The 14344-nt window shown below is 41.0% G+C and overlaps 1 protein-coding gene across 4 annotated transcripts in view; it reads left to right on the forward strand.

Moving 5' to 3' along the window:
* LOC129830836 (neurabin-1-like) overlaps positions 1 to 11437 on the forward strand; it is a 119620-nt gene extending 108183 nt beyond the window's left edge. For all 4 annotated transcript variants that reach the window (XM_055893606.1, XM_055893608.1, XM_055893607.1 and 1 more), the window contains one exon: positions 526 to 11437. In XM_055893606.1, coding sequence (XP_055749581.1) covers positions 526 to 729 — 204 coding nt within the window. In that variant the 3' untranslated portion in view covers positions 730 to 11437. The remainder of the gene's footprint in view (positions 1 to 525) is intronic.
* Positions 11438 to 14344: the final 2907 nt, after the last annotated feature.

The raw sequence follows: 14344 nt of genomic DNA on the forward strand, positions 1-14344 counted from the left end.
CTGTGTTAGTTACGTTGGGATTCAATCTGAGGTGCGCTATAGAGCACCGCACTATACAGTTGACAATGTGCCTTTTAAAAAAGCATTTTCCCCGACGTTCGCAGAGATCACATTCATGGTATAGGATCATGTCAGCTCAAGCATAAAAGTCTGTTAAAGTGCGCTGCTCTACAATGTGCGTTGGATTGAATCCTGGCCTTAGTTACTAGTAAGTTACTAGTATCACCTTCTTTACATATTGTCATATTAGGGTGTTTGGTGAAACCCGCCAAGCTACAAGTAGTTAAACTTTTTAATATAGTAACTGATTCTGAATACATTTCTGTCATTAGCTTCTATACTTGCCCTGAAGCTTTGGGCCAAAGATATTAACTGTAAAAAAACAGGCAAAAATTGTTACAGCTCGTGATGTATTTTATTATACCCTAGCTGCCACGTTCAATTCCCTGCATGTGCATCTCTTCACTCCCCCCCCCCCTCCTGATCTCTGACCCTTGTCCTGTGTGTGTGTGTGTTGGTGTACAGACCCTTGGCGTTGCCTCCTCCCAGGACCGGGCTCTGATCAAGAAGAAGGCAAAGGACCTCAAGGTCCTGATGGAGAAGGCTCGGAGGAACCGGGAGAAACTGGACAAACAGCGAGAGAAGCTCCGTAAGAAAGAGCTGGAGCAGCAACAGAAACAGGCCCACAAACCCAGCCACTCCGAGATAGCAGAAGGCGCAGCAAAGTAACCCATGGCTTTAAGACCTACCTCTCCTTGTCTTTCTACCAACAACCACGACAAAGTAGCATCTCCAGGGATAGAAACAGTCACCAGAACCACTGAGCTAAAATACCAGATGTATTATGTGAGATGTCAATTGATATAACCAGAGATACTTTTAAGGAGGAGATGGGGAAACTCCAGTGGAATCGTATTAATGCTCATTGTGTACGTTGCCCATGTGTCGTCAATGGGCCCGCGGTGCATTCTCGGGGCGATTCTGGGACATTGAGAGCTCAATTGGGTGCTGGGTCAAAAACCCAACATTACAAATCTTTTCCGAGATGTGAGATAATTAACTTGTTCTGTGTAATATCGTATAGCTTTGGAATCGTGACATTACGTACTTTTGAGGAAGATAGGCAGGTTTCTCGACTCATACCCTGACTTTGAGAATTGCGTGACGGTTTGCTTAGCAACAGCGTGATGCAGCATGACAACGTGAATGCGATTGGTTGACAGTCTGCTGTGCTGAGTGGGGCGTTATATGTTCCTCCATTCATAGCCCAATGCGATTCCCATCTCCTCCTTTCTGTAATATCTCTAGTATAACACCTAACAGGGCTTGAGTTCAGGCTGTGGAGTTCAGTGCACTACTACTGGAGGCTGTAGCGCTGGAGGCCGTCACGCTACTGTACCACCGAACAAATACCAAAATGACCAGACAGTTGGATAGTAAAGATGCTGCCCACCCACCTGCCTACCTTTCATCTCATTGTACATCCTCGTAGGTCAGCGTTTCCCAAACTCAGTCCTACGGACCCCAAGGGATGCACCTTTAGTTTTTTGCCCTAACACTACACATATGATTCAAATGATCAAAGCGTGATGATTAGTTGAAACCAAACGTGCACCCCTTGGGGTCCTGAGGACCATGTTTTGGAAACCCTGTCATAGTGTTTCCAAACCTCCACCTCCATTACATATTATTTATTTTGCTGTAATTCAGGTTTATTTATTCATTCGGAAAATAGAAACCCCCAAATATATCAGCTTCACACCCGTCTGTGTTCCTCCTCTTTTTATGATGTGTTATATAAAACAGCTTTAGACATAATGACAATGTACATATATTATCATATAGAGAAGTTTAATGTGCCATTTTTTATCAAATGAACATGTATATTCTGTGCAGATAAATCGATGGATTTATGGAATCTGAATCTTCCCATCATAGCTCTGATGAAGCACATACTCTACAAATGACCTGTGTAGGGGATAGTGAATGCAATACCCAGATCTCACCACTAGGTGGGGCAACCAACACCTAGATCTCACCGCTAGGGGTCAGGGCTGTGTGGTGGATGATGGGGCAATACCCAGATCTTACCACTTGGTGGGGCAATACCTAGATCTCACCATTAGGGGTCAGGTCTGTGTGGTGGATGGTGGGGCAATACCCAGATCTAACCACTAGGTGGGGCAATACCTAGATCTCACCATTAGGGGTCAGGTCTGTGTAGTGGATGGTGGGGCAATATCCAGATCTCACCACTAGGGGTCAGGTCTGTGCAGTGGATGGTGGGGCAATATCCAGATCTCACCACTAGGGGTCAGGCCTGCTCCTTGACTCCTACTACTGGAGAATGATGGCAACACTGGAACTACTCAAGAGGAACTGAAGTCTATTGAATAGACAAGTTAAAGTCTTATTCTCCAGTTAAAGACTGGAATAAGAACCAAGTTTGTGGGAGGAAAATGTATTTATACTCCTTACTGGAACTACAATGGAGATCTCAACACTGGAATTCCAACTACTGTATGAACTAAACTCTTTAGTTTGCTAACAGTAAACTGGCCTCTGCATCGCATTAGAGCACTTCACACTATGAATGACTAAGGACTTAGTGAGTGGACTGATTCCTCTTAGTGTGAAGTGAACAGTTCCATGAATTTGTAACATACCAGACCCTGCTCCAAAAACAGGATGATGACATTTCAAAGAGAACATAGCTTCATCAACCTGTTTTCAACTTCTTTCTGATACTCTCTAAATCGGGTTCTCAAAGTGGGGTCGCGGAGGTACAGTAAGGTTTAAGAGGACAGATCTAAAATATATAGAGTACTTGTCAAAAGTTTGGACACACCTACTCATTTGAGGATTTTTCTTTATTTTTACTATTTTCTACATTGTAGAATAATAGTGAAGACATCAAAACTATGAAATAATACATATGGAGGCATGGAGTAACCAAAAAAGTGTTAAACAAATCAAAATATATTTTATATTCTAAAAAAGTAGCCACCCTTTGCCTTGATGACAGCTTTGCAAACTCAACCAGCTTCACCTGGAATGCTTTTCCAACAGTCTTGAAGGGGTTCCCACACATGCTGAGCACTTGTTGGCTGATTTTCCTGCACTCTGCAGTCCAACTAATCCAAAACCATCTCAACTGGCTTGAGGTCAGGTGATTGCGGAGGCCAGGTCATCTGATGCAGCACTCCATCACTCTCCTTCTTGGTCAAATAGCCCTTACACAGCCTGGAGGTGTGTTGGGTCATTGTCGTGTTGAAAAACAAATGATAGTCCCATCAAGCGCAGACCAGATGGGATGGCGTATCGCTGCAGAATTCTGTGGTAGCCATGCTGGTTAAGTGTGCCTTGAATTCCAAATAAATCACAGACAGTGTCAACAGCAAAGCACCATCACACCTTCTCCATGTTTCACGGTGGGCACCACACATGCGGAGATAATCTGTTCACCTACTCTGCGTTTCACAAAGACATAGCGCTTGGAACCAAAAATCTCAAATTTGGAATCATCAGACCAAAGGACAGATTTCCACCGGTCTAATGTCCATTGCTCGTGTTTCTTGGCCCAAGCAAGTCTTTTTTTCTTATTTTTGTCCTTTAGTAGTGTTTTTTTTGCAGCACTTCGACCAACATTTTGTGTAATTGTTAGATATTACTTGTTAGATACTACTGCACTGTCAGAGCTAGAAGCACAAGCATTTCGCTACACCCTCAATAACATCTGCTAAACACGTGTATGTGACCAATAACATTTGATTTGATGAAGGCCTGATTCACGCAATCTCCTTTGTTGAGATGTGTCTGTTACTTGATACTCTGTGAAGCATTTATTTGGGCTGCAATTTCTGAGGCTGGTAACTCTCTAATGAACATATCCTCTGCAGAAGAGGTAACTCTGGGTCTTCCTTTCCTGTGGCGGTCCTCATGAAAGACAGTTTCATCATAGCGCTTGATGGTTTTTGCGACTGCACTTGTAAGAAACTTTTTCTTCGTTCTTGACATTTTCCTCATTGACTGACCTTCATGTCTTAAAGTATTGATGGACTGTCAATTCTCTTTGCTTGTTTGAGCTGTTCTCGCCATAATATGGACAGCCCTATTTGGTTAAATACCATCTTCTGTATACCACACCTACCTTGTCACAACACAACGTATTGGCTCAAAGCATTAAGAAGGAAAGAAATTCCACAAATAAACTTTTAACAAGACACTCCTATTAATTGAAATGCATTCCAGGTGACTACCTCATGAAGCTGTTTGAGAGAATGCCAAGAGTGTGCAAAGCTGTTATTAAGGCGAATGGTGGCTACGTTGAAGAATCTCAAATATAACATATATTTTGATTTGTTTAACACTTTTTTTGGTTAATACATGATTCCATATGTGTTATTTCATAGTCTCTATGTATTCACTATTATTCTACAATGTAGAAAATAGTCAAAATAAAGAAAATCCTTGAAATGAGTAGGGGTGTCCAAACTTTTGACTGGTACTGTATATACAGTACATTGGGAAAGTATTCAGACCTCTTGACTTTTTTCCACATTTTGTTACATTAGTTTTTTTCCTAAAATGCATGAAATAGTTTTTTTCCCTCATCAATTTACACACAATACCACTTAATGACAAAGCAAAAACAGATTTTTAGACATTTTATAAAATGTATGAAAAAACAACAACTAAATATCACATTTACATAAGTATTCAGACCCTTTACTCAGTACTTTGTTGAAGAACATTTGGCAGCGATTACAGCCTTGAGTCATCTTGAGTATGACTCTACAAGCTTGGCACACCTGTATTTGGAAGTTTCTCCCATTCTTCTCTGCAGATTCTCTCAAGCTCCGTCAGGTTGGATGGGGAACGTTTCTGCACAGTTATTTTCAGGTCTTTCCAGAGATGTTCAATCGGGTTCAAGTCCGGGCTCTGGCTTGGCCACACAAGGACATTCAGATACATGTCCCGAAGCCACTCCTGCTTTGTCTTGGCTGTGTTCTTAGGGTCGTTTTCCTGTTGGAAGGTGAACCTTCGCCCCAGTCTGAGGTCCAGATTTTCTTCAAGGATCTCTCTGTACTATGCTCCGTTCATCTTTCCCTCGATCCTGACTAGTCTCCCAGTCCTTGCCATTGAAAAACATCCCCACAACATGATGTTGCCGCCACCATGCTTCACCAAAGGGATGGTACCAGGTTTCCTCCAGATGTGATGCTTGGCATTCAGGCCAAAGAGTTCAATCTAAGTTTCATCAGACCAGGGAATCTCATTTCTAATGTCCTTTAGGTGTTTTTTGTCAAACTTCAAGCGGGTTGTCATGTGCCTTTTATTGAGGAGTGGCATCTGTCTGGCCACTCTACCATAAAGGCCTGATTGGTGAAGTAATGCAGAGATGGTTGTCCTTCTGGAAGGTTCTCCCATCTCCACAGAGGAACTCTGAGGCTCTGTCAGAGTGACCATCGGGTTCTTGGTCACCTCCCTGACCAAGGCCCTTCTCCCCCGATTGCTCAGTTAGGCCGGGCGGCCAGCTCTAGAAAGAGTCTTGGTGGTTCCAAACTCCTTCCATTTAAGATTTATGGAGGCCACTGTGTTCTTGGGGACCTTCAATGCTGCAGCAATGTTTTGGTACCCTTCCCCAGATCTGTACCTCGGCACAATCCTGTCTAGGAGCTCTACGGACAGTTCCTTCAACCTCATCGCTAGGTTTTTGCACTGTCAACTGTGGGAACCTTATATAGACAGGTGTGTGCCTTTCCAAATCTTGTCCAATCAATTTAATTTACCCCTAGTGGATTCCAATCAAGTTGTAGAAACATCTCAAGGATGATCAATGGAAACAGGATGCACCCAAGCTCAATTTTGAGTCTCATAGCAAAGGATCTGAATACTTATGTAAATAAGGTATTTCTGTTTTTTTATATTTAATACATTTGCAAAAATTTCTAAAAACCTCTTTTCACTTTGCCATTATAGGGTAATGTGTGTAGATTGATGAGGAATAAAATAAATTTAATACATTTTAGAATAAGGCTGTAACGTTACACAATGTGGAAAAAGTCAAGGGCTGAATACTTTCCGAATGCACTGTATATATATATAAAAAAAAGACATGATTTTTTTCATGTATATTACTAAAAACAGATTAAATGACTTTTGGCCAAGGGATCTGTGGAATAAGTTTAAAGTGTGTAACACAATGTAATATTATTCACCTTCAATCTATGTTCTTAACCCTGGGCAACATGGGCCTGGGAGGCTCACAGGGATATTGGTATCCACAGTACTCCACCAATGATACATTTTTCAACTCATTACTATTCCTCCAAACTGTTTATTTAAAACCTAAATGCACTGTAATTTAAGCTTTAAAACTGCTAAGTTTTCTCTCTGACTCATGGCAAATTGTGTAGACTTGCAGGATATTAGTTTTAAAGTTGCAAAAAAAATGTATATCGCTGCCTCATGGCAAAATGTGTAGAATTGCAGGAAATTAGCTTGAAAACTGCCAAAAAAAATCTATCCGATGCCAATAGGTGGGCCTTTGAAATGTTATTTCCCATGGTGCTTTCAAGACAACTGGGAACTCTGAAAAAAACGAGGTCAAAACGTGACGTCATTGATCTTCAGATCGGAAAGTGAGAGCTCTAGGAGGCCCGAGTTTCTGACTTGGAATTCCGAGTTGGATAACAGTTCGGCGCTAGTTTTTTTCAGAGTTCCCAGATGTCTTGAACGCACTGAAGTCTGAGGTCGGAGATTTCCGAGTACAGAGTTCCGAGCTCCCAGTTGTCTTGAATGCAGCATTTGTTCATCCAGCCGTGTAGACTACTGCAGATGTCTCTGATGAATTTGCTAACACAAAAGGGATCCCCAACCACAAAAAGTATGAGAACCCCTACTCTAAATAACTAAAGTAAAACCCAACCGCTGCCTAGATTTTTGCAACCCCACCAGCTTCTACCCGATTGTCTCAAAGCTGGCAAATAATATGACCATATCTTTTCAGATGATTCTGTTTGTGTTTTATGCCCTGTGATTACGAAATGGCTCGTTTTCCATGATTGGCATTTTTAGAACAGGGCATAATGTTTATCCCACTACCTGTGTACACTGAAACATGTGAAGAAAGATACAGAATCTGAAAGAGAGGATTACATTTGTGTGCAGATTCATCATTGACTCAGTTTCGCCACAGTACATACACAATTACTGAGATTACAAACATTCCACTAGAATAGATACATACACGCAATACAGTCCAACCGTTTTGGATTTAATATTTCTGTTTCATAGATACCTTTCCATCAGTTTATTTAAAAGGACATTGACATACAGTACCAGTCAGAAGTTTGGACACACCTACTCATGCAAGGGTTTTTCTTTATTTTTACTCATTTCTACATTATAGAATAATAGTGAAGATATCAGAACTATGAAATAACACATATGGAATCATGTAGTAACCAAAAAAGTGTTAAACAAATACGAATATATTTTATATTTGAGATCCTTAAAAGTAGCCAACCTTTGCCTTGATGACAGCTTTGCGCACTCTTGGCATTCTCTCAACCAGCTTCATGAGGAATGCTTTTCCAACAGTCTTGAAGGAGGTCCTACATATGCTGAGCACTTGTTGGCTGCTTTTCCTTCAGTCTGCGGTCCAACTCATCCAAAACCATCTCAATTGGGTTGAGATCAGGTGATTGTGGAGGCCAGGTCATCTGATGCAGCACTCCATCGCTGTCCTTGGTCAAATAGCGGGTTGTTTTGGGTCATTATCCTGTTGAAAAACAAATGATAGTCCTACTAAGCGCAAACCAGATGGCATGGCATATTGCTGCAGAATGCTGTGGTAGCCATGCTGGTTAGGTGTGCCTCGATTTGACCATGAAGGCCTGATTGTTTCCTCTGAACAGTTGATGTTGAGATGTGTCTGTTACTTGAACTCTGTGAAGCATTTATTTGGGCTGCAATCTGAAGTGCACTTAACTCTAATGAACTTATTCTCTGCAGCAGAGGTAACTCTGGGTTTTCCTTTCATGTGGCGGTCATCATGAGAGCCAGTTTCATCATAGCGCTGGATGGTTTTTGCGACTGCACTTGAAGAAACGTTTAAAGTTCTTGACATTCTCCGCATTGACTGACCTTCATGTCTTAAAGTAATGATGGACTGTCGTTTCTCTTTGCTTAATTGAGCTGTTCTTGCAATAATATGGACATGGTCTTTTTCCCCAAATAGGGCTATATTCTGTATACCCCCCTACCTTGTCACAACACAACTGATTGGCTCAAACACACTCAAAATGTACTTTTAACAAGGCACACCTGTTAATTGAAATGCATTCCAGGTGACTACATCATGAAGCTGGTTGAGAGAATGCCAAGAGTGTGCAAAGCTGTCATGAAGGCAAAGTGTGGCTACTTTGAAGGATCTCAAATATAAAATATATTTTCATTTGTTTAACACCTTTTTGGTTACTACATGATTCCATATGTGTTATGTCAAAGTTTTGATGTCTTCAATATTATTCTACAATGTAGAAATTAGTAAAAAGAAAAACCCTGGAATGAGTAGGCGTTTCCAAACTTTGACTGATACTGTTGTTGTAATTACGTTTTATGCAATATGTGTTTTGAATATATTTTAAGCTCATTTGAGTCATTATGTTCCATTATCTTACCCAGGAATCATAATTTGTTCATGTTTACATACATTGTATAGCCATTGAAATGTCTCCATGATGGTGATGCTGCTGTTGTAATGGAGTAATGTGGGGTAGGTGCAACATAAGACAAAACAATTACAAGGCCTTGAGTGAGAGGTCTAACTGGTGTCTGCAAGTGGCCACACAACTCTCTGAAGTGTTCACAGTTCCTAAGTAATTCCAATGCACTTTTATGACTCAAAAAGTCTTCAGCCACTCTGCCCAGAAAACGTGCTTTGGTGATGAAATGTAACTTCCTTATGTTATATAATACATTTGTACCAAGACAAATATGGTTATTCATGTTATGAATCTTTCAGTGGGGTCTTTCTCTAACATATCAAAAAAGTTGGATTTCATAACCTAATACATCCGACTATAAACACCGAGCTCTGTTGACACAGCGGTGCAGGTTTCTCATAACAACTTTTAAGATTTTACCTTTTGTGGTTGTCTTCTTCAAAGTTGTTTCTGCGGGTTGCAAAAAGGTAAATTGGTGTGACACGAACTGAATTAAATGTAAAAGGCTTTGAAAATGGAAAGCTTGATGTATACTCGGCGCTCCGTTGACATTTCTAAGAGATACGATAGTTTTTTTAGAGAAATCTACTAAGACCAATAATTAATATAAAAAGTCTATAATAAAATATGAAAATACTACATGTTATGTCTCAAAATCGATATCCATCTTACTTCTATATTATTTTATGTCCCGTGGTTTCGAGAAGAAAGATGAGTTCAACGGGAAAGTGAGCTTGTCAAGTAGACAGTAGCCTTAATTTTTGCACTGAATCCAGCCTAGCTGATGTGATGCAATTTTCCAGATTTTGTAAAACGTTTTTTCTCTGACCTCCATTGATTTAGTCATCCCAATTCTGGACATCCTACATGGGTAAAACTCCAATAAGTTCTTAGAGTATTATGTATACATTTACATATTATTTTATCCATTGTTAAAAATATGCCTTTTTAATTGATTGGACACCCTATATAACGTTTTTTTTTTTTGCTCTCCTACCTGTGCTATTGAGGAACTAGAGCAAGCACCCTTGTTTTGTTTGGAACATAACCTTGCATCCGGCCGTCACAGAATTACTGTTTACGCAATCCAAAAACGGTCCATAAATCGCAATCTGGGTCAAGTGGGCATAATTTGAAAGCCTGTTCTATTGCCAGCATGACTAGCTAAATTATGAAATGCGACATTATAGTGTTAGGCTTTCACAATGCAATTCAGGGACACAGATCAGCATTTTGGTGCGCATAGAAAGGGGTCGTGAGTGCATTCAGGTGCGTGTGCTGCGGTACATTTACTTCACAACAGACAAACATAGGTTCATTCTGTTCAGAACACCCAAGGGTATAACGCCATGTCATCTGTAACTGTACATCAAACATAGTGATCATAAACATTGACACTGTATCTGACATTAGTTTTATAATATGGAAATGAAAAGTGCACATTTGGACACTGGTGTTTAGCTTGCTTGTTTGACATCAAGGCAGTATTTATAATCCTAAACGTCTCATCTTTCAGAATACATAGAGTTCTCTTAATTTACAGCATTTCCCCACTCGGACAACAAAAACGTTGCCCAATTAGCTGCAGAAACGGTGCAACTTGTTGCGCACAGTACTCAAGTTCAGGACGCCTGTCAGTCAAAACCCATACAGAGCTGTGAAGTGTAGAGACTGAGGTCTGACATCATGTATAGCATGTTATTGTACAACCACAACGTTCCAATTTAGGCATTTATCAGTGCCCAGATCTGTCATTTGCAACCCATATGAGGGTTAAAGGGATAGTTCACTCTCCCCAAAAAATACATAATCATCATCATAGTTTTTTCTCTTTACTGAAAGTGCTCTATCTTAACTTGACTGCTGAGTGAACTATCCTTATAAAGGCAAGTATACCCTGTGTGTTGGTGGATGGGATAAGAGACAGAAATATGATACCTCCATGCAATGCCACTTAGATCACACTGGTATTAATGTTTATATGGTATTATTTATTATTTTATGTTAAAAACAAAGCATCTTGTATATCGTTTATAATAACTTATGCAACATTAGTGTATTAACGCATCATTATAATATCAAGTAATTGTATGATTACCCTTTTGCCAAAAAGTTCTAAAACAAATGTTCATAAAATGTTGTAAAAAGGAAAATGCTGATCATCAAATCGAGCGATTACCAATGATTGAAGTTTGTATATTAACCCGATTTAAATGGCATAACCTGAGCAAAACAAATCTCCCTCTTCCATTGTTATTGTAGTTGCGGCATCCTTTCTCTCAATCTAGTCCAGTACTACTCTTATAACAGAGCGTCTGGGCTCATGACGAAACACTACTCCAACCTATTCCCAACGCTCACCTGCCCAGTCCACCGTTGGACAGCATTCTATGACTTTTGTATGTACAGTAAAAGTTGAAAGCAATATGCTGTATTAACCCTGAAGAAGCCTTGTTTTCTACTGCGTCAGTGTGCAGCTTGTGTACAGTTTGAGTGGGGCTGAGGGGGTGTGGATCTGTCCATGAGAATGTTCTGAGAGATAATCATGACTGCTAGGCTAGCTGCATTAGTTCACAAAAAAAAGCTGTGCTTCTTTTTTCCCTCTTTCTTTTTTCTCCTTTTCTTGCTCTCCCTCTTTTGCATTTTGAAAAGTTGAATGGGCAGCTATCTGTCACACTGAATAAAATGGAACAGAGTCACTGTCATTGTTCCGTCGTTTTCCGTTTCCTCTTTTTTACTGTGTTTAGCCTCATGCAGTTGTCCCCTGTTATTCATGTTGGAACCGTACTATGAAATCCTGTACAAAAAAACCAACATGTTGAAGGTAAAGCTTTTACATTTTTTTCTCATGTCCCTTTCTATCTCTGGTCCAAGGCGATAGTGCACGTTCCTCAAGTCTAGTACACTCGGAGGCAGAGGCAACTGGTCGTTGTTGTCATAGCGTGATGGACCAGAGCTAGTCCTGTAGCTGTATGAAGAACCCCAGGATGTCTGTGTAAGCCTACTACTATGCACCATTTATGACATCATCAGAAGGTGCCTCCATGCCTTGGTGAGGGCAGTAGTAACAGCAGGAGAAGAGAAGGGACAGTGAGGAGCTGCTGACCCACAGACAGCAGACTGTTAGGAGGATCAAGGCCGTTTCCTGGAGGCCCTAGAGACCAACAACAAAGTGGAAGTCCTGGAGATACTCTACACTACCAACCTGGATATCGACACTGCTGCTGTAGGTGGAGGACAAACACATGATCCTGGCCTCATACAAGCAAGGCAGGGTTGTGGTTGTGCTAGCCTATGGTTGTCCTAGTCAGTTTTGATTCCAGACTAGGGTTGTGCATGGTAGGAGTATGCAGGAACTAAGGTAAAGGCATGGTTGTGATCAAATTTCACGCATGGTAAAGATGTATCCTACTGCCACTGTTGACTGACTAATGTAGGCCTCCATGTGTGGTTGATTGGGGATTTGATAGATCACACATATCAGCTTGTAAATAGTAGGGGCATTGTGTTAACTCTATCACAGGAGGCTGGTGGCACTTCCTTGGGGAGAACGGGCTCTGGTAATGACTTGTAGTAGAATCAGTAGAATGGTAACATTTACATCAAACACATGGTTTTCAGGTGTTTGATGCCATTCCATTTGCTCCATTCCGGGCCTTATTATTATTTTTTTCACCTTTATTTAACAAGGTAGGCCAGCTGAGAACAAGTTGTCATTTACAACTGCGACCTGGCCAAGATAAAGGCCATCCTCCCCCCAGCAGCCTTTTGGGAACTCTATACACACCTAGTGAACAGTGTCCTGCTGCTACATCTGATACGCAGGGCATTGGTAGCAGCTTTGTGGCTACCTTGTTCTTTGCATTTGTTTAGATAGGGTGTGGTGGGTTATTTAACTGTCAACAGTGCTTACACAGGCAGGGAGGAGTACTGTAGGATACCACCCACTGGAGGGTGGTAGACCTCCATCAGACCCACCTAGAGTACATTGCGTAGGATGCTTTTACAGAGTTATAAACTGTGAACAGGGAGAGTTTATAGAGTTGGAAAGGGATGTAAGATGATAGACTTATTGTTGTCATTCTCCTCATGCATGCAGGTATATTCACTCCTGCTCTTTGTGCCACCTTGTATAACAATGTAAAGGTACCTTTACAAGGTAAAGGGACATACAGTTGAAGTCAGAAGTTTACATGCACATTAGCCAAATACATTTAAACTCAGGTTGTCACAATTCCTGGCATTTAATCCTAGTAAAAATTCCCTGTCTTTCATCACATTCCCAGTGGGTCAAAAGTTTACATACACTAAATTAGTATTTGGTAGCAATGCCTTTAAATTGTTTAACTTGGGTCAAACGTTTCAGGAATGCCTTCCACAAGCTTCCCACAATAAGTTGGGCCCATTCATCCTGACAGAGCTGGTGTAACTGAGTCAGGTTTGTAGTCCTCCTTGCTCGCACACGCTTTTTCAGTTCTGCCCACAAGTTTTCAATAGGATTGAGGTCAGGGCTTTGTGATGGCCACTCCAATACCTTGACTTTGTTGTCCTTAAGCCATTTTGCCACAACTTTGGAAGTATGTTTGGGGTCATTGTCCATTTGGAAGACCCATTTGCGACCAAGCTTTAACTTCCTGACTGATGTCTTGCGATGTTGCTTCACTATATCCACATAATTTCCCTTCCTCATGATACCATCTATTTTGTGAAGTGTACCAGTCCCTCCTGCAGTAAAGCACCCCCACAACATAATGCTGCCACCCCCGTGCTTCAAGGTTGGGATGGGGTTCTTCGGCTTTCAAGCTTCCTCCTTTTTCCTCCAAACATAACAATGGTCATTATGGCCAAACAGTTCTATTTTTGTTTCATCAGACCAGAGGACGTTTCTCCAAAAAGTACGAACTTTGTCCCCATGTGCTGTTGCAAACCGTAGTCTTTTTTATAGTGGTTTTGGAGCAGTGGCTTCTTCCTTGCTGAGCGGTATTTCAGGTTATGTCGATATAGTACTCGTTTTACTGTGGATATAGATACGTTTGTACCTGTTTCCTCCAGCATCTTCACAAGGTCCTTTGCTGTTGTTCTGGGATTGATTTGCACTTTTCGCACCAAAGTACGTTCATCTCTAGGAGACAGAACACGTCTCCTTCCTGAGCGGTATGACGGCTGCGTGGTCCCATGGTGTTTATACTTGCGTACTATTGTTTATACAGATGAATGTGGTACCTTCAGTCATTTAGAAATTGCTCTCAAGAATGAACCAGACATGTGGTGGTCTACAATATTTTTTCTGAGGTCTTGGCTGATTCTTTTTTTCCCATGATGTCAAGCAAAGAGGCACTGAGTTTGAAGGTAGGCCTTTAAATACATCCACAGGTACACCTCCAATTGACTCAAATGATGTCAATTAGCCTATCAGAAGCTTCTAAAGCCATGACATAATTTTCTGGAATTTTCCAAGCTGTTTAAAGGCACAGTCAACTTAGTGTATGTAAACTTCTGACCCACTGGAAATGTGATGCAGTGAATTATAAGTGAAATAATCTGTCTGTAAACAATTGTTGGAAAAATGACTTGTGTCATGCACAAAGTAGATGTCCTAACTGACTTGCCAA

Source organism: Salvelinus fontinalis, chromosome 32 (genome assembly GCF_029448725.1).
Source record: "Salvelinus fontinalis isolate EN_2023a chromosome 32, ASM2944872v1, whole genome shotgun sequence".
Taxonomy (NCBI): domain Eukaryota; kingdom Metazoa; phylum Chordata; class Actinopteri; order Salmoniformes; family Salmonidae; genus Salvelinus; species Salvelinus fontinalis.